This window comes from Canis aureus, chromosome 18, assembly GCF_053574225.1.
Source record: "Canis aureus isolate CA01 chromosome 18, VMU_Caureus_v.1.0, whole genome shotgun sequence".
In the NCBI taxonomy this organism is placed as follows: Eukaryota; Metazoa; Chordata; class Mammalia; order Carnivora; family Canidae; genus Canis; species Canis aureus.
Window position 1 is genome coordinate 43,451,956 of NC_135628.1, and position 19,085 is coordinate 43,471,040.

At 33.9% G+C, this 19,085-nt stretch overlaps 1 protein-coding gene across 8 annotated transcripts in view; it reads right to left on the reverse strand.

Moving 5' to 3' along the window:
* The window catches only part of AKAP9 (A-kinase anchoring protein 9), a 153,410-nt gene that overhangs the window by 118,700 nt on the left and 15,625 nt on the right, over positions 1-19,085 (reverse strand). For all 8 annotated transcript variants that reach the window (XM_077856981.1, XM_077856979.1, XM_077856978.1 and 5 more), the window contains 2 exons: positions 11,475-11,705; positions 8,148-8,192 (listed from right to left, as the gene is read on the reverse strand). In XM_077856981.1, the coding sequence (XP_077713107.1) occupies positions 8,148-8,192; positions 11,475-11,705 (276 nt within the window). The remainder of the gene's footprint in view (positions 1-8,147; positions 8,193-11,474; positions 11,706-19,085) is intronic.

Here is a 19,085-nt window from a genome sequence, read left to right on the forward strand (position 1 = left end):
ACATAAAAGACTAACTTACTATCAGTATCTTATCCTTATCATACTTAATTTGGTACTATATACATTCAAAATATTAATAATGGATATTTTAGTAAAATAAGAATCTGATGAATCATAAAAGTTCATGAAAAACAGGAGTTCAATATACCTAGGTGACTCATGGAATTGGAGCCAAGTAACTAATGAGGTTAAGATCATCCATTTAAAGTGAAAGTTGAATATCAAACACCACACTGTACACCTTAAACATATACAATTTTTAATTGTCAATTATACCTCAATAGAGCTAAGGCAGGGAGTGAGAAAAAGAAAATGAGGTAAGGTTAAAAAAAAAAAAAGGTCAAAGTTGGAAGGCTAATTTTATACAACTTCATGGCTATAGGCTATGTCTCCAACTCCAGCTAGTCATTTCAAAAATATCATGAATCATACAAGTGATTTGCTTAAGTAGTACTAAATAATCACATGAAATCCGTAATGAGAGTTATGCACTATTATCACCTCATCTTTCTATATTTAACAAAGCCGATTAATTTACCTGTCATGTGTCTAGGTTACCTCCAGCATTAGCAACATTCTTCAAATGACCCTGCTTAAAGGCTATCAGTAAAAATATTTCATGTACATACAGCATTTGGATTATTAAATATCTCTTCATGCAGGACTGAAAAGATTATGTATAATTTAAATTAATCTGTAAGAAAGACATTTTGTATTCAGTCTGATTTCTCTGGTATATGTAATTGGGTACACATTTATATAAAAGAGATCTTATTAGGTATCATAGGATAATATTATCTAATTCTTTCTAGGCCCAAATCCATTATTCAATCCAATGAGAACACCAGACAAAGAAGTCAAGAAAATTAAGTACATATCATATCTGTGTGCATAAAATTTCCAAATTAAGTTCTAAGTAAGTAATCAGAACCTGAAATCTTTTTGAGAATAATTTGTTAAAAGAATTGTCATCACTCATTCCATTTACTTAGTGTGAAGAAATGCGTATTTCTACTGAAGAGCAGTAAAAAAAAAAGAAAACCAAACTTTGTCAATCATCTTTTCTATGCCAAACACCATACAAAATATTATCAAATAACCCTCACAACTACACTGTGAAGTAGATACCCGTTTTATAGGTAAAAAAACTGCAGAGTTTAAGTGATGGGCTCAAGTTGATACACTTTGGGGGTGATGAAGCTGAAGTCTGAACTAAGGCTTCAAAGCTCCTGTTGTTCTATATTACCTTACTTCCCTACATACCAGAAAAATGACAGCAATATTTAAAAAACACACAAGATAATTATGTTACCTACGATTCAAAACTAATTCTAAAATTCAAAAAAATGCTCCAATGCAAACAAGAGCAGCTAAGATTATTAAAACTTTGCAAACCTGGCATTTATAATAAAGTTATAATCTATGTATTTCCTAGATGAGATTTACCCCTCATTTTATAAATTGGGCTCACTGATGATTCTTCTGCCTCCTGAAAGTGGGACTATGGCTTAGAAGTCCCCTGTAATTCTAGCCCAATTAAACCACTTTTAACACTACAGGAATAGCTAAAGCCTCAATACTAGCCCAGAGTATCATGGATTCAACCAGTCCCCATATCAGCAGTCTTAATGAAACATTTTCAAACATTTCACAATTTTTCTACTGTTTTCTATGGACAAAGAGAATATATAACTTTGTCACAGTATAATCCATCATGAATCCAGGCCCAAAATAAGTATCACAAGGGTTATGAACAAATCAGGTCAATCTGTCAAAAATTATTTCATAAGTATCTTTTTTAGTGTATAATCTTCTATTTTTTCAAATTATAAATCAGTTAATCCATTTAGTTTTTGTGACCACCATTAAAAAGAAAAAGTGTTGGGATGCCTGGATGGCTCAGCGGTTAAGCATCTGCCTTCGGCTCAGGTCGTGATCCTGGAGTCCCGGAATCAAGTTCCACATGGGGCTCCTTGCATGGAGCCTGCTTCTCCCACTGCCTGTGTCTCTGCCTCTCTCTCTGTCTCTCATGAATAAATAAATAAATAATTAATTAATTAATTTTTAAAAATGTGTCAAAGGACATGTCACATAGTAAACAGAAGTATGTTTCCTGAAATGTTGTTTGGAAAAAAATACATATGTATGTATAGGTATATATTTATCCATGTACATAATTACTCATGTACATAACAATAATATATGTGACTACATATGCAAATATATAGAAATTACATATTTACATGTAGAATATATTTCTTGGGTTTTTTTTTTTTAAGATTATATTTATTTATTCATGAGTGACATAGAGAGAGAGAGAAAGAGACACAGGCAGAGGAAGAAGCAGGCTCCATGCAAGGAGCCTGATGTGGGACTCGATCCTGAGTCTCTAAGATCAGGCCCTGGACTGAAGGCGGTGCTAAACCTAAACCGCTGAGCCACCCAGCTTCCCCAAATATATTTCTTGTTGTTCAACTATGGTCAGTATACTTTAACTTCTATCTGTAGGAATTAGAATTAAATATTACTTGTACCTTACTTTAAAATACATCATATTTATTAGGTATCACAGATAAATAGTTTCAATACATTCTTCTGGACCTTGTAATTCCCACCAGTTTTATAGTTTAAAAAATCAAGGCAAAACGTAACTTCTTGTAATAAGACTTTCCAATAATATTTTCAAAGAGAACTTAAAAATCACAATCTTTTGATGTCCTTACCTTTCAAATCTGTATTAATAAAAATTAAAGTTTACTCTCTTATCCCAAAGTGAAAAAGTGGCTATATAAATTTTAATCAAATTTCACAGGCATATATGAGATGGTCTGACCTGTAACCACTTGGCTTATAAAAAAATTTACCTTAGTATAAAGAAAAAGAAAGCACTTTGTGGAGTCCTGGGGTATCCCAGACATGGGCAGTTCAGATACAAAAACACCTGAAACTTTCAATCAAGAAAGACAAACTGTGAGAATTAAGGCATTACAGAAAGCGAGCGAGATGGCTGAGAAGAAGGATCTTGAGCTCATCTCTCCCCACGAGCATACCAAGGCTGCAACTACATATACTGCAACTCACTGAGAACAACCTAAAGGCTAGCAGAACAGCTCATCCATAGCTAAAGATAGAAAAAGCCACATCAAGAAGGGCAGAAGGGGTAGAAATGCAATCAGAAACTAAACTTCCCCTGTGGCAACTCACAAGCAGGAGAGATATCACAGGTGTGAAGGTCTTTGAGGAGCAAGGGGTGCATTCCTGCACTGGGCACCCCTCACCCCGTCGATCTGCACGGAGAATATGAGCCCCCATAAACATCTGGATTTAAACCAGCTTAACTCTGGGAGAGGAGAGGTCTATAAGAAACCTCAGCTCTGCTCTTAAAAGGCCAGTGTACAACATCACCTGCTCAGAGACCCAGCCCAGAGGTAGCAGTTTGCAAAGCATCTGGACTATATATCTGAAGGAGATTTATTAATTTTAGGGACTGTGCTATACAGGCAAGGATCTGCAAGAACTTTCTCTGGGAATGGAAGCGCTAGCAGGTACTATTTTTCTTGGTCTTCTTCAGCCCATCTGGCTTGAAACAGGTGGGCCCCAGTTCTGACACTCTCTCTTCCTAGCACCACTCACCCTGCTCTGGTGTTCCCCTGCAAAGTCATTCCAACCAACTCAACTGCCCTGGCAGGCACTTTTGCAAAGTGATCCCTGCTCTAAGGAATCCCATTCATCTGCATGCCCATGACAGTGGCCACGGAGCCGCCCAGTCAAGTCACACTGCATACTAACCCCACCCGCCAGCATACCTGTAGCAGCTGCAGCCAGGCCTCTTGGCTAAGCCATGCCAGGGCCAGCCCTACCCACCAGTGTACCCACAGCAGTTGTAGCCCAGTTACTATTTGCAGATGACATGATACTACATATAAAATCTCCAAAGACTCCACTAAAAAACTATTAGAACTAATAAATGAATTTAGTAAAGCTTCAGGACATTAAAATTAATATATAGAAATCTACTGCATCTCAATACACTAAATTACAAAATAGAGAAATTAAGAAAATCCCATTTACAACTGCATCAAAGGGAATAAATTATCTAGGAATAAATTTAACTAAGGAGGTGAAAGACATGTACTCTGAAAACTGTAAGACACTGATGAAAGACCAAAGATGACACAAATAAAGCAAAAGTTATACAATGCTCATGGGTTTAAAGAATTAATATAGTTAAAATGTCCATACTACTCAAAGCAATTTACAAATTCAATGTAAACCCTATCAAAGTACTAATAGCATTTTTCACAGAACTCGGAACAAATAATCCTAAAATGTGTATGGAACCACAAGACCCCAAAAACCCAAAGTAATCTTGAGTAAGAACAAAGCTGGAGGGAACAGATTTCAAATCATACTACAAAGCTATTGTAATCAAAACAGTATGGTACTGGCACACAAATGGACACATAGTCAATGGAAAAGAACTGAGAACCTAAGAAAAAAACCCATGTTTATATGGTCAATTAATCTATGACAAAGGAGGTAAAAATATACAATGAAGAAAAGACCATCTCTTCAATAAATGCTGCTAAAAACACAGGACAGCTACATGCAAAAGAATGAAACCACTCTTAACACCATACACAAAAATAAGCTCAAAATGGATTAAAGACATGAAACTATAGGGATGCCTGGGTGGCTGAGCCATCTGCCTTTGGCTCAGGGTATGATCCTGAAGTCTCAGGATCGAGTCCCACATGGGGCTCCCTGCATGGAGCCTGCTTCTCCCTCTGCCTGTTTCTGCCTCTCTCTCTCTCTCTCTCTCTCTCTCTGTCTGTCTCTTATGAATAAATAAATAAAATCTAAAAAAAAAAAAAAAAAAAAAGACATGAAACTATAAAACTCCTCCAAGAATATGTGAGAAGTAAACTCTTATACCTCAGCCTTAGGAATATATTTTTGGATCTGTCTTGTTAGGCAAGGGCAACAAAAGCAAAAATAAACAATTGAAACGACATCAAACTAAAAATTTTTGTACAATGAAGGGAACCATCAACAAAACTAAAAGGCAATGTACTAAAAGATATTTGTAAATGACGTATCCATTAAAAGGTCAATATCCAAAATATATTAAATAAAAAAAAAACTCATAGCAGAGAATATAATGCCAAGTGAGATAAGTTAGAGAAAAACAAATGCAATATGATTTCACGCATATGTGGAATTTAAGAAACAAATGACCAAACGGGGAAAAAAAGAGATTAGATGAAGAAACAGACTCTTTTTTAAAACTTTAAATTCAATTTGCCAACACATAGTATAACACACAGTGCTCATCACATCCCACGTCCTCCTTAATGCCTATCACCCAGTTATCCCATTACCCCCCACAATCTCTTGTCCAGCAATCTTCAGTTTGTTTCCCAGAGCTGAGTCTCTCAAGGTTTCTCTTCCTCTCTAATTTTCCCCCATTCAGTTTCCTCTCCTTCCCTTATGGTCCCTTGTACTATTTCTTACATTCCACATATAAGTACTACATAGAACAAACTGAGGGTTACCATAGGGGACGGGAGTGGGGGGAATGGGTGATATAAGTGATGGGAGATTAAGCAGTACACTTATCATGATGAGCATTGAGTAATGTATAGAATCGATCAATCACTATATTGTATACCTGAAACTAATATAATACCATATGTTAACTGTACTGAGTTGAAATTAAAAAACTTAATACAAATCATAAAAAAATAAAAATAAAAATAAAAAACTTAATACAAATTTTTAAAAATAATAAAAAATAAATTTAATGAAAATAACTAATTGGATTTAACACCAAAGAAAGAAAGAAAGGCAAAAAAACCCAAACAATCCAATTAAAAAATGAGCAGAGGGCCTGAACATTTTTCTAGAGAAGATATCGTATGACCAACAAACACATGAAAAGATGCTCATTATCATGATGTATATAATTTCACACTTGTTAGAATGGCTATTTAAAAAAAAAACAACCATGAAATAACAAGTGTCGGTGAGAATGTAGGACAAAGGAAACCCTTACGCACTGTAAGTGGGAATGTAAATTGGTGCAGCCACTATGGAAAATAGTATGGCAGGCCTTCAAAAAATTAAAAATAGATCTATATGATTCATTCTAATTTCTGAGTATTTACCTGAAGAAAATGAAAACATCAATTTAAAAAGATATATTGTATGCCTGTGCTTACTGTATGTAGCATTATTATAATATCAAAGACATAGAAGCAACTCAAGTATCCATCAATAGATGGATAAAGAAGATATGGCATACATATATGTGTATATATGTGACACAAATGGCAAGATTTCATTTGTTTTATGGCTGATTAATTTTCCATTTTATACATATACAAACACACACATTCATATACATATATGTGAAACTAATATTCTATATCAACTATACTTCAATTTAAAAATAATGAATAAAAATAATTTTTTAAAAATTTAAGGGATTATAGAAAGAAAACAGTGCTGCTTTCATAATATATGTGTGTGTGTGTGTGTGTGTGAGTGTGTGTATAATGGGAAATTACTCAGCTATAAAAACAAATGAAATCTTGCCATTTGTGACAACATGGATAAGTGAAATAAGTCAGAGAAAGGGACACCTGGCTGGCTCAGTCAGAAGAGCATCAGATGATTGATCTCGGGGTCATGAATTTGAGCCTCATGTTGAATGTAGAGATCACAGAAACAAATAATATTTAAAAAAAAGAGAGAAAGACAAATACCCTATGATTTCACTTATATGTGGAATCTAAAAAACAAAATAAATGAACAAAACAGAAATAGACTCATAAATACAGAGAAAAGACTGGTGGTTGCCAGGAGGGAAAGAAAGTATGGCAATGGGAGGAATAGGTAAAGGGGAAGAAGAGGTACAAACTTCCAGTTATAAAATAAATAAGCCAAGAGGATGTAAAGTACAGCACAAGGAATATAGTTAACAATATTAAAATAATTTTGTATGGTAACAGGTGGTAACTACACTTATTGTGGGAGCATTTTGTAATGTATATAAATGTCAAATTACTATGTTGTAATAATAGTACAATAAAACTAATATAATATTCCATATCAACTATACTTCAATTTAAAAATAATGAGTAAAAATAAATTTTTCAAAAAAGAATGTAAGGCATTATAGAAGTAAAAAGCAGTGTTGTTTTCATATATAAGCCCCAAATTTAAAGTCACAAGGCCAGATTCTCTGAATGTATCTTAAATTGAGATACATCCCCTCTGGGCAACTTTATGTAGCATAAACCAGGTACCAATTTATTTATTTAACCTTGGTTAATTATTTTTCTGACCAGATTACTACTGAGTATATTCCCAGCTTTTAAGCACATTATACTTTTGAAGTATCAAAGTTTGTATTCCCATTAGCATTTCAAAACAGTAATCTGTTCATTTAAGAACATGAAGTTGTCTCGTTTCTTGGTATTAGAAACATACAATATATCAAAACTTATGGAATACACTGAGTTGCTGAACCATTCAGAGTAAGGAATAACTTTCCATATCCTCAAATTCTGGACCAAAGAAATGACAATGATATCTAAAAGAATAAGAAAAAGATAACAATATGCCATATATTTATTAATAACACATAAAGAAGGTATTTCCTAATGTGGCCAATGCCTATATTAGCTTTTATCATCTAAATTAAAAATTGCTATTGATTGCAGCATTAATTTCAACAAATAAACTTATGCAATTATATAGAATTCAAACATCTATAAAAAGTTTTACTCAAAATGTCAAATAGTCTGTATAATGAAATTTTTACTGTGTTGAATAAGGAGACCTTATGACAATCATTAATCCTAGAATCTCAGTATCACTTTCCTAGAAACTTAAGGCCTCCATTTAATTAAGGCCCAAGCTATTCAAACAGATTTCAGACCTTAGTTAATAGTCTGAAAAAAAAAATATATATATATATAAAAATTACCCTCAGGCTTCCTAGGTCATTTACATTATATTTTGTTATGCTATACTTCATTATATTTATAAAAAAATACATAAGCATGAGTTGCAAGAAATAGTGTTAATAAGTTTCAAAAATAATATAAAAAGTCAATCCACATAATATTACTTATTCTTACCTCTGAACTATAATCATCTGCCGTAGTTGAAATTTCACTTTCTGGCTAAAACAAAAATAAAAACCAATTACATTAAGGCTTTCCACCCCAAACATTGTACTTTATTAACCCATTACAATTAGTAACATATGACAGAAAATTCACATAATAATATCACTAAAAAACTAGTAAAAATTATTCAAACATTAAAAAAATTTTTATGTATGTGGATTTTATTTTATTAATTCATTTTTTTAAGTAAGCTCTATGCCCAACTGGGGCTTGAACTCACAACCCTGAGATCAAAACTCACATGCTCTATCGACTGACCCAGCCACACGCCCTGAAACCTTTAAAGTTTTCATTCTATGAATCATAATGGCTAACACATCTGAAATTTACCATGAGGCATTTTTCTAAATATAAAAGTATCAAGAAGTACTTTCACATAGTATTTCTATGTGAAATATGTATTACATATCATTTGCAAGACAAAAGCACCACATGAGATATCATCCCTCTAATTCTTATGTCTCTTTTAAATAAAAGAAAGTCTTAAAATGTTAGTCAAGAGTTCAATTCCTTCAAAAAGAAAAATCATGGGTGCTCCTGCTCAGTTGGTAGAGCATGTGACGCGTAATCTCGGGGTCGTGAGTCCGAGCCCCACTCTGGGCTTACAGATTACTTTAAAAAAAGAAAAGAAAAGAAAATCATCGAATCTTGAGGCTAGAAAAGTAGTAACAACCTGAAGTAAAAATCACAATCTTCATTGTTATGAACACCTTTGCAGCTTCTAAAACACTTTCTAAGACATTTCTGTTTCATTCTTACATCGCTGGGATTTGGGTATGGAGTGACTTTTCTGAGCTTCCCTCAGTTTAGAACTACCAGAAAGAGTTAAGGAGGAAACTTAAATTTTCACTGCTTTCACTGTTCACTCATTCATCTAAGAATCTCAATTTACAAGTGAGAAAAGAGAATCAGATACAGTCAACAAATATGAACCATCACCGTCTCCCTTCTCATCTATCCTTAAGGAAATTTTATTCGTCACTCAATATCACGCTCTAAGTCTACCTCCTCTCTGATGCAGTAACTGCTGTCAGGAACAGAAATGAGCTTACCCGTATTCTAAAATTCTGTCACAGTGGTTCCTAACTTATATGACCCTCTTTTAAATCTAAAATACTTTCATGACACAAGCCCTCAAGGTTGATTCACTTATGCCTTTTAAACAGCTACAGGGATCCCTGGGTAGCGCAGTGGTTTAGCGCCTGCCTTTGGCCCAGGGCGCGATCCTGGAGACCCGGGATCGAATCCCACGTCGGGCTCCCGGTGCATGGAGCCTGCTTCTCCCTCTGCCTATGTCTCTGCCTCTCTCTCTCTCTCTCTGTGTGTGTGCGACTATCATAAATAAATAAAAATTAAAAAAATAAAAAAATAAAAAATAAACAGCTACAGAGGGCAGCCGGGCTGGCTCAGCGGTTTAGCGCCACCTTCAGCTCAGGGCGTAACCCTGGAGACCTGGGATCAAGTCCCACATTGGGCTCCTTGCATGGAGCCTGCTTTTCCCTCAGCCTGTGTCTCTGCCTCTGTGTGTGTGTGTGTGTGTGTGTGTGTGTGTGTGTGTCTCATGAATAAATAAAGAAAATTAAAAAAAATAAACAGCTATAGATTAAATATATATATATTGTGTACTAAAATCTGTTTTCTGAGGATGAAATGGTGAACAAGATAAGATACTCATTGCACTGGAAATGCTAAAACTCTAGAGAGAAGCCCAAACATTGATTTGTTATGCAGAAAAAGATACCAAATACATCTTCAAACCACATCGAGCACCAGAGTTACCATATTATATTATTTAAAAGGTCCAGATTTCAACAATTCTAAGATAAACAAAGAAAAAGGAAAGTTTGGCCCATATACAAGAAAAACAGCAGTCAGTTCCTGAGGAAACACAAATATTGGACTTAATATACAAAGACTGTATTTAAGCTACCTATTTTAAATATAGTCAAATAAGTGAATAAAATGAAGTCGAAAATACTAAAGAAAACTATAAGGATACTGCCTTACAAAATAGAGACTATCACTATAAAAGAACCAAAGAGGACTGGCAGGCTCAGTCAGTAGAGCATGCGACTCTTGATTGTGGGGTTGTGAGTTCAAACCCCATGTGGGGTGTAGAGATTACTTTAAGAAATAATAAAAATTTAAAAAAATAATAAATTTTTCTAAAAGTAAAATAACTGAAATGAAAAATTCATTAGGGGGCTTGACAGATCTGATAAGAAAGAATCTGCAAACTTTTAGAGTTCAATTGAAATTAAGCAGTCTAAGGAAAAGATTAAAAGAGAATGAAGAAAAATGACAGAGCCTGAGAGATCTGTGCAACAATATCAAACATAGTAACATGAAAAATAGGAGACCCAGAAGAGGGGACAGAAAAGAGCAGAGAGAATATTTGAAGATACAATGCCCAAAAGCTTCCCAAATTTGATGAAAAATAATAATCTACATAGCTAAGATGTTCAAAAATTCTAAGTAGGGAATTACAAAAAGATCTACTCTTAGCAAATCTCTAACACCCCTGAACTTTTTCATAAAGCTCAAATCCTATAAATCATTTAAATCTTTGTTTCTATATAAACATGGCAGCGTACAATCCAAATTATAATTATTATATTTCTCATCCACCACTCTTTCTCCTAAGCATCCCAGCCTTCTCTACTCCTGGTCTTAGTTGGTAAGCTCCACCCCACACACCATGTCAACCCACTTCTAAATTCTCCCACATCACCTTATCTGGAAAATTACACTACTAAAGAAAGGAAGAAAACTAGTCTTTATTTAGAGCCTACTGTGGGCCAGGTGCAATCTCCTGCCTCTCACCTTTACCATCACCCCATCCCCATTATTCTGTGATGCTTTTAAAACTAAACTTCTTACAGTTTCCAAATCACATCATATAGTTTCATGTTCTTGTGAATGTTGCTTCTCCATCACAGAGGTTGCCTTACCTACTTCTTTGCTATAGCTAAGCTTAGCATTCCCACAAACCATGGTACTCAAGGGTTCCATATGCATTTTTGTTACCATAGCTGTAATCAGAGTACACAGACTATCTTACATCTGCCTTCCCCACTTGACTGACTTTCCTAAGGGGCAGAGAATGTTATATTTCCCATTGTATCCTTGGTGCTGAATCCCTGATGTATTACAGTTGTTGTACTACAAATGTTTATTGAATCAAGCTCACAAAAATGGCACAGGGTACTAATGAGTGTTGTCATTACAACTTTCCACTTGGAATTCTAACATTCAAAAATCTAGATGAATACTTACTTCAACAGAGAAGACCTCATCACGTTTGATTAGCGCGGATTCAGGAGTCACAGTTGTTCCTACTCTCCGAGAACTATTTATGTACATTTCATCACTTTGTGAGTGTTCAATATTCAAAGCATGGTATGTTGACACATCATGTTTACTGCTTGAAGTCTTCCTCTTTTTTTTCTGCTTCTTAGAAGGATTCTGCCCATCAGATTGAGCTTTCCTCTGTCGAAACTGGGCAAGCTACGGAAAAAAAGACATTGTCCGTATCATTAGAGTTAATTTTTCTTTACCATCACTATGAAAAAAGCAAGTATCTTTGGAGTCACTTTCTTTACAAGATCAAACCACCACTAAAGTGATAACTAAATAAAGAACAGTTATTAGAGTTCTTAATATAACTACTGAATTGCAAAGAAATTAGGTACTTCTGAACGAATGCTATTCAAATATTAAGAACTGAAAACGTTATGTCTAAAGAAAAAAAATTAGCCCAGAGTTGAGTAGAATAGGGAAAATAGGCAGTCTCACTCATTGTTTAGCGAGAGTAATCTCTGAATGTTAGATTATGCAAAAATATAAGAGGTCTAAATGCATTTGCCTTGTGAAATTTCTGGGACTTCTACTAATTTATACTAAATGTAATTTGTCCATGTAAAAGATTTAGCTGTACAAATGATCACTGTAGCCTTGTTTCTAACGGGAAAAATTTTGAAATAACTTAAATGTTAAACAATAGTGCTTCCTACCCCCTAACCATCTGCATATCATCAGGATTTTTGCTATGCCCTAATGCCATCTATATACTCATCATTAACTTACCATGTTTTAACTAGCATACTAATCTAGATTTATTTTAATAGGAGACTTTCTATCCTGGTATAAATTAAAAGCCACTATCACTTGTGATTTCCTTAAAGAAAATAGCAAACAGGAGTAACTGTAACGAAAAATAACACTACATTACTAAATTTTTAGTTAGGTATTATTGCTGAAGATTGTAAGAGAAACAGACAAGTGTTAAAGAAGTATTAAGGATATATGAGCATCAAACAGACTTTTGGCTTACTGTAAACAGATGGGCTAAAAAAAAAAAAACCTGGTAAAGTATTAACTTTCTTATGATACCATTCGCTATTATTTAATATTGGATCAGAGTATCACCTAAAATACCTTATCACCACCTAAAATCGGAAGTATGCATTATATACTTTGGGCAACACTGGATTAACTCAACTAAAATAATGTTAACATATATCATCCATAATAATAAAGACGTTTATATAAAAATATATGTGAAAAAATAAAGCTGTTTATGACACAGTCGTATATATAAAATAATATTGCAATAGAATCTTTTTTTAATAAAAGGAAAATGGTGTGCATCTCTTTCGACAAAGACAAGCAGGGCTCAGGCTCAGAGACTTCAAAAGGCATAGATAAATTCTGGAAGAATATAGCTACAACTTTGGTATCTCTCTAGATTGGAGACTACTGGTATTTTTCTTTATGCTCATTTGAAATTTCCTTTCTTATGGAACAAATTTTCTAAATTTTACATGAAGCAACTACTAGTCACCAATTCTTAAATTTAATTTTGAGCTACTTGATCATTTAGAGAACAAAAGCATAAGAACAGGTATAAGTCCCTTTGTGCCTTAAAAGAAGGAAATCTACTACCAGTGTATTAATTATATAATTAATTATATGACCAAGCACAAAGATGGCCAACAAATTTCTTATGCTACGAAGTATTAAAACAATCTTAATAATGACATAGATATTATTAGCTATCAAAATATGTGACAAATACCAGAGCTTATAGAATAACACAGCATATTTTATACTTATTTTGTCTGTTGCAGGTGAAAAAAAGGATACAGCTATGTAGTAGTGATCACTTAAAGACATCTAACTCACAAGTTAGAAATTAGAAATATCTAATCAATTGCTGATCCTGTAGAATGTAAAATATATCACATTAAAAACTTTTCCCAGTTATTTAGCAACTGGCCTGTTACCCTACTTTATGTCTGCCTTAAGGAACAGATGTAAGACCAGTTGCCTCTATTTGTACATTATTAAGCTGCTGGAATGCATTTAAACTACTCTGGAGGACAGTAAATTCATTCTTAAAAATAAACCAACTGAAACACTATTACATATTATCTGTAAATAGAATGAAAAGTCTAGGCACATCATTTAAAAAGATCCCTCACGGAGGACGTAAAACCAAGAAAAATATTAATAATAGTAACATTCTTGATATGTAAGTTCAACTTCAGAAACTTCTTAAAATTCCATGTTGTCTGTGTTAGAAAACATACCCAGATAGCAGAGAATATAAAGACAAAGATGAATATTCTGTTTAAAATTTCAACTTGTTAGATTATATATATATTTATATGTACAAATATGTAAAAAAGGAGAAAACTAAAACTGTATTTTAAAAAGTTTGATTTTTAAATAAACACCTCTAAGGCATTCATTACTAAATGAAACAAAATGAAAAAGTTATTAATAGAGAATAAAAAGTAGAAGGGTTCTTGGGGCATCTGGCTGGCTCAGTCAGAGGAGCATGAAACTCTTGTTGATCTCGGGGTCGTGAGTTCAAATTCCACATTGGGAATAGAGATTACTTAAATAAATAAAAATTCTGAAAAAGATAGAATGGTTTTATTACAATGTTTAGAGTAAATCACTTCTCAGAACATAAAATTACTAGACACTGTTTTAGGCCTTTTACTGATTATACAAAGTTATACTATTTTTTCAGAACAATTAATCAGAAGGTAAACAGTATGAGAATAAAGACTTTTGTTCCATTCATTGCTATATATTTAAAGTCTGGAACAGTACTAAAAGAATACATGTTGAGTGGGAAAAAAAAAAAACCTTATCTTTTACAGAAAAGTCACCACCAAAAAAATCACTTTAAGCACTGTTCCATAAACAAGGCAATTATGATATAACAGGCATATCTAATTCTACTATGTAGAAAAGTTTCATGATCTTAGAATTAAAATCAGCAATTAAATGATTTTAAACAAAAAATAATCCCTCTCACCATCTCTTCCTCCATCAGGCAAAACAAAACAAAACCAGACACCTAATTCTCAAAAATAATGCCCAAAATAGCTTTTTTTTTTTCCCCAAAATAGCTTTTTAGCAAGAGTTCTGTTTCATAAAAATTATAAAGAACTATGCAACTCAACATGAAAAAAAACCAATCTGACTAAAAAATGAACAGAGGTTCTGAATAGACATTTCTCCAAAGAAGACATATAGATGGCTAACAGATGCATAAAAAGCTACACTCATCATCAAGGAAATGCAAATCAAAACCACACTGAGCTATCACTCTACTCCTTGTCAGAATGACTAAAATCAAAAACACAAGACATAAGTGTTGCTGAGGATGTGGAGAAAAACCCTTTTGGGTGGCTGCTGGGAGTGTGTATTGATGCAGCCATTGTGAGACAGTATGGAGATTCCTCAAAAAATTAAAAATAGCATTACCATGTAATCCAGTACTTCCACTATATTTACTCAAAGAAAATGAAAACATGAATTTAAAAAGATATTTACACCCCCATGTTTATTGTAGTATTATTATTTACTATAAGCAAGATATGGAAGCAACTTCTATATGAAGTTGTGCTACATATAGACAATGGAATATTATACGGCCATAAAAAAACAAGATTGTGCCACTGGCTTAGCTGGTTGGGTGTCTAACTTGATTTTAGCTCAGGCCATGTCTCAGGGTCATGGGATCAAGTCTGAGTCAGGCTCCACATTGGGTGCAGAGTCTGCTTAGGATTCTCTCTCTCCCTCTCCCCTCCCTCCATCTCTCTACCTCTCTAAAAGAAAGAGAGAGAGATCATGCCATTTGAGACAATGTGGGAAGACTTGGAGGGCATTATACTAAACACAGTAAGTCAGACTAAGACAAATAACATAATTTCATTTGTCTGTGGAATTTAAAAAACAAAACAAGCATAAAAAGACACTCAAATACAGAGATGAAACTGTAGAGGGGAGGTAGAGACAAGAGATGGGTGAAACAGATAAAGGCAAGTGAGAATACACTTATCCTGATGACCAATGAGAAATGTATAAAATTGCTGAATCATTATATTGTACACCTGAAACTAATATAAATGCTACATGTTAATTATACTTTGATTTTAAAAATCAATATATAATTTCCACAACAGCTTTTCAGCAAGAATTCCATTTCATAAAAGTATGAGAGGAGTAAGATCATAAGTCTGATTTCTTATACCTATCTAGACTATTTTTATTTTAAATCTGAAAAGTGGCAAGTGAGCAGAAAAACAAAAATCAGAAACTACTCAATTAGTTAATCATCTGATATTGAAATGATACACTTTAAATTACTGAGAAAACATTTATTCTAAAACATGCTGAAAATTCAGACTACGGCCATCTGTGTTTGTCATTTGGAAGCCAATTATAAAAACGTTAACATATGTAGGCACAGAAATAGTTGCAAGATTTACTGGAAAGATATCATGTCCATATACACTTGTCTTTCAAAACTGATTCAGATCTCAAACAAGTATCTCACTCTGACCAGCACATGAATATACTACTAAACAAAAATGACTGATAATTTATTCCCTAAGTTCAATACTTAAAACTTTGTAAGTAATCAGCCTCAATAAAATAAAGAACTTAAAAGAGCTATATAAAAACATGCCAAGTTTTTATAGTGTCCCTTAAAAAAAACCTACGAATTGTAACCTGTTTATCAAGTGTTCACTGAGTGTTAACTACATGCCAGGCATTGTGCTAATCATGAATCAAAATACATTGTCCTACTAGTAGGATCTTTTAGTTAAGGCCAGTCTATTATATTACTTCACTGAGTTGTGAGAAGCAAGTAAGATAAAAGTTAGCATACAATTTCACAAATAAAAGTACTCCTATATATCTTTAAGTAGGTGGTATGGGAGCTTCCTGATTTTCAGCTATCCTGATTTTCTCAAAGGTGGCTTTCTATTGGAAATGTGGTTCTTGAGTTTTTATCTGTGAAGGAAATATGTTGGCATGTGACAGGTATTAGGTAGTTTATTTATTTTAAAAATATTTACTAACTGCCTATCATGTATCCAGCACTGTGCTAATGGTAGTACAGATGGTATAGGAAGTAATGAATCAAACAGATACAAACCATATTCTTCTGATTTGTAATCCAGGTAAGAAGAACAAATTAAACAAATACAGATAAAAACAGAAATATATCATTTCAAGAAATAAAAAGTGCTTTGACGATAACATTTAGGTACAAAAGAAAGCCTACAATGTAAAGACTTAATCTGGTTGGGGATGTCAGAAGAGGTCAGGAAGTATCCTACTAGAAAAAAGAACGTGGAAGCTGAGATCTTATTTGCCTAAGATCATAATCAGTGAAGCGGCAAAATAGAACAAGATCACCTGACTCCAAATCCATTTTTTTCTATTATATCAATTTATGTTCCATGCACTGAGTTCCTTTTATCCCCTCATTTGTTATTATACTTCAAATCCTAGAACACTAAGTGTAAAGGCATGAATATAAGAAATCACCAAACCAACAAATACTTTTTTGACAAAACTGGTGGGAAAACACACAATATACACACACAAATCCAAAAGAGATAAAATATTTTTAAAATGTTATCTAGTCTCTCCAGTTTCCAAAAACAGCTATAATCAATTGAGCCATTTTCTATGTTTTCGCTGTAGAAAATTTAAGAAATCCTAATTAATTCTAATTATGTTAACTATGTGTACTTGTCAGTGCTGCCTTTAAACCTTTTTAATATTCCTTAATGAATGCTGCACAAGAATGCTGTACAAACTATTACAACAAAATTCCAGGGGCCTAACTATGGAAACAAAAAGAAGATTATAACAGTTGACTCAAAGACAATTTGTATGTAGGGCAACTGAAAAGCAAAGAAGACAAAAGCAACATTTTAAGGATGCTCTGAAGCATATTTTCTAACAGTATCACAAACTGTTGGAAGATAATAATGCCAAATAGCCTCAAAAATATCAGATAGGGAAAAGACCTCAGAACTTTATATTACTGAGCCATCAGTTTTATTTATATTTTTATTTACTCTATAATTAATCTCATTCAATATAGATTTTTTATTAGTTTTGTAACACCTTCATGTCTAAGAAGAAAACAGATTCTGCAGTCTAAGGAATCATTTTAATTTTGAAAATTTTAATACATTTCGTTGTATGGCACATAGTAGGCACAAATATTTGTTGAATGAAAATAATATTTCAAAAAGAATACAGATTACATATAATAGAGTACTAGATTGCTACATCTGAAGAGAGTATAATAAGCTAGCTTTAGGACACTGGACAAGCCACTTGACCTCAGCAGAACCCAATTTCTTCAACTGTACAATGAAAAGGTAGATTCGAAGGACGTTTTAAGATTCTCTCAAGTTTTGGGGCACCTGGGTGGCTCAGTTACATGTCCAACTGCTGATTTTAGCTCAGGTCATGATCTCAGGATCATGAGACTGAGCTCGCATTAGGCCCCATGCTCAGCGGGGAGTCTGCTTGCATTCTCTCTCCTTGTCCCTCTCCCCCACCCCACTCACACATGCATGTGTGCATGCTCTCTCTCTAACAAATTTTAAAAAATAAAGATTTCTTCCAGTTTTAAGGGCTCTCTGGAAGAATTTTTTCAATTGTTCCCTATCCTTTCTCCTCCTCCTACTCTCACTTATAAAGGAGGAGAAGCTAGAATTTTACATTATGAGTCTTAAAAAAAAACCCAAAAACATTGCTAGAAGGGCTCCTGGGTGACTCAGTTGGTTAAGCGTCTGGCTCTTGGTTTCAGCTCAGGTCATGATCTCAGGGTTGTGGGATTAAGCCTAGTGTTGGGCTCCGTACTGGATGTGGAGCCTTCTTGAGACTCTCCCCTTCCCTTTCCCACTGCCCCTCCCCACTTCCTCTTTTAAAAATCAAACAAAAACCACTGCCTGAAAAACAATTAAAAAAAACAGTATCTATTACCAAATGACCCCAAACAAAAAAAGATGACAGATGCAGAATAAAAAGAATGACTCTTGTATTTAGAACAAATATAAGTATGTAAAATTATCAAATACTGTTCTAGACTCATGTTACTGATTATATGAAGTCAATTTATTTCAGAACAAATAACCAGACGGTAAGCTCCAGGAGGGCAGGGATTCTTTTTTGTTGTTGTTGTTTAAGATTTTATTTATCTATTCATGAGAGACACAGAGACACAGAGAGAGAGGCAGAGGCAGAGGGAGAAGCAGGCTCCATGCAGGGAGCCTGACACGAGACTCGATCCTGGGACTCCAGGATCACACCCCGGGCCAAAGGCAGATGCCAAACCACCGAGCCACCCAGGTGTCCCGAGGGCAGGGATTCTTAATCAAAATCAAAGCCTACATAATACTCTTAAGTCTAGATGAGTGCTTGTGCATAGGTTCTCAAATGAATATTTGTTGAATAAAAAAATATATTTTTTATAAAAAGAGGTATCACTAGAACTCCAATAAAAAAATTTTAAAAAAAGAGGTATCACTAAACAATAATTTTAGGCAGTATTCC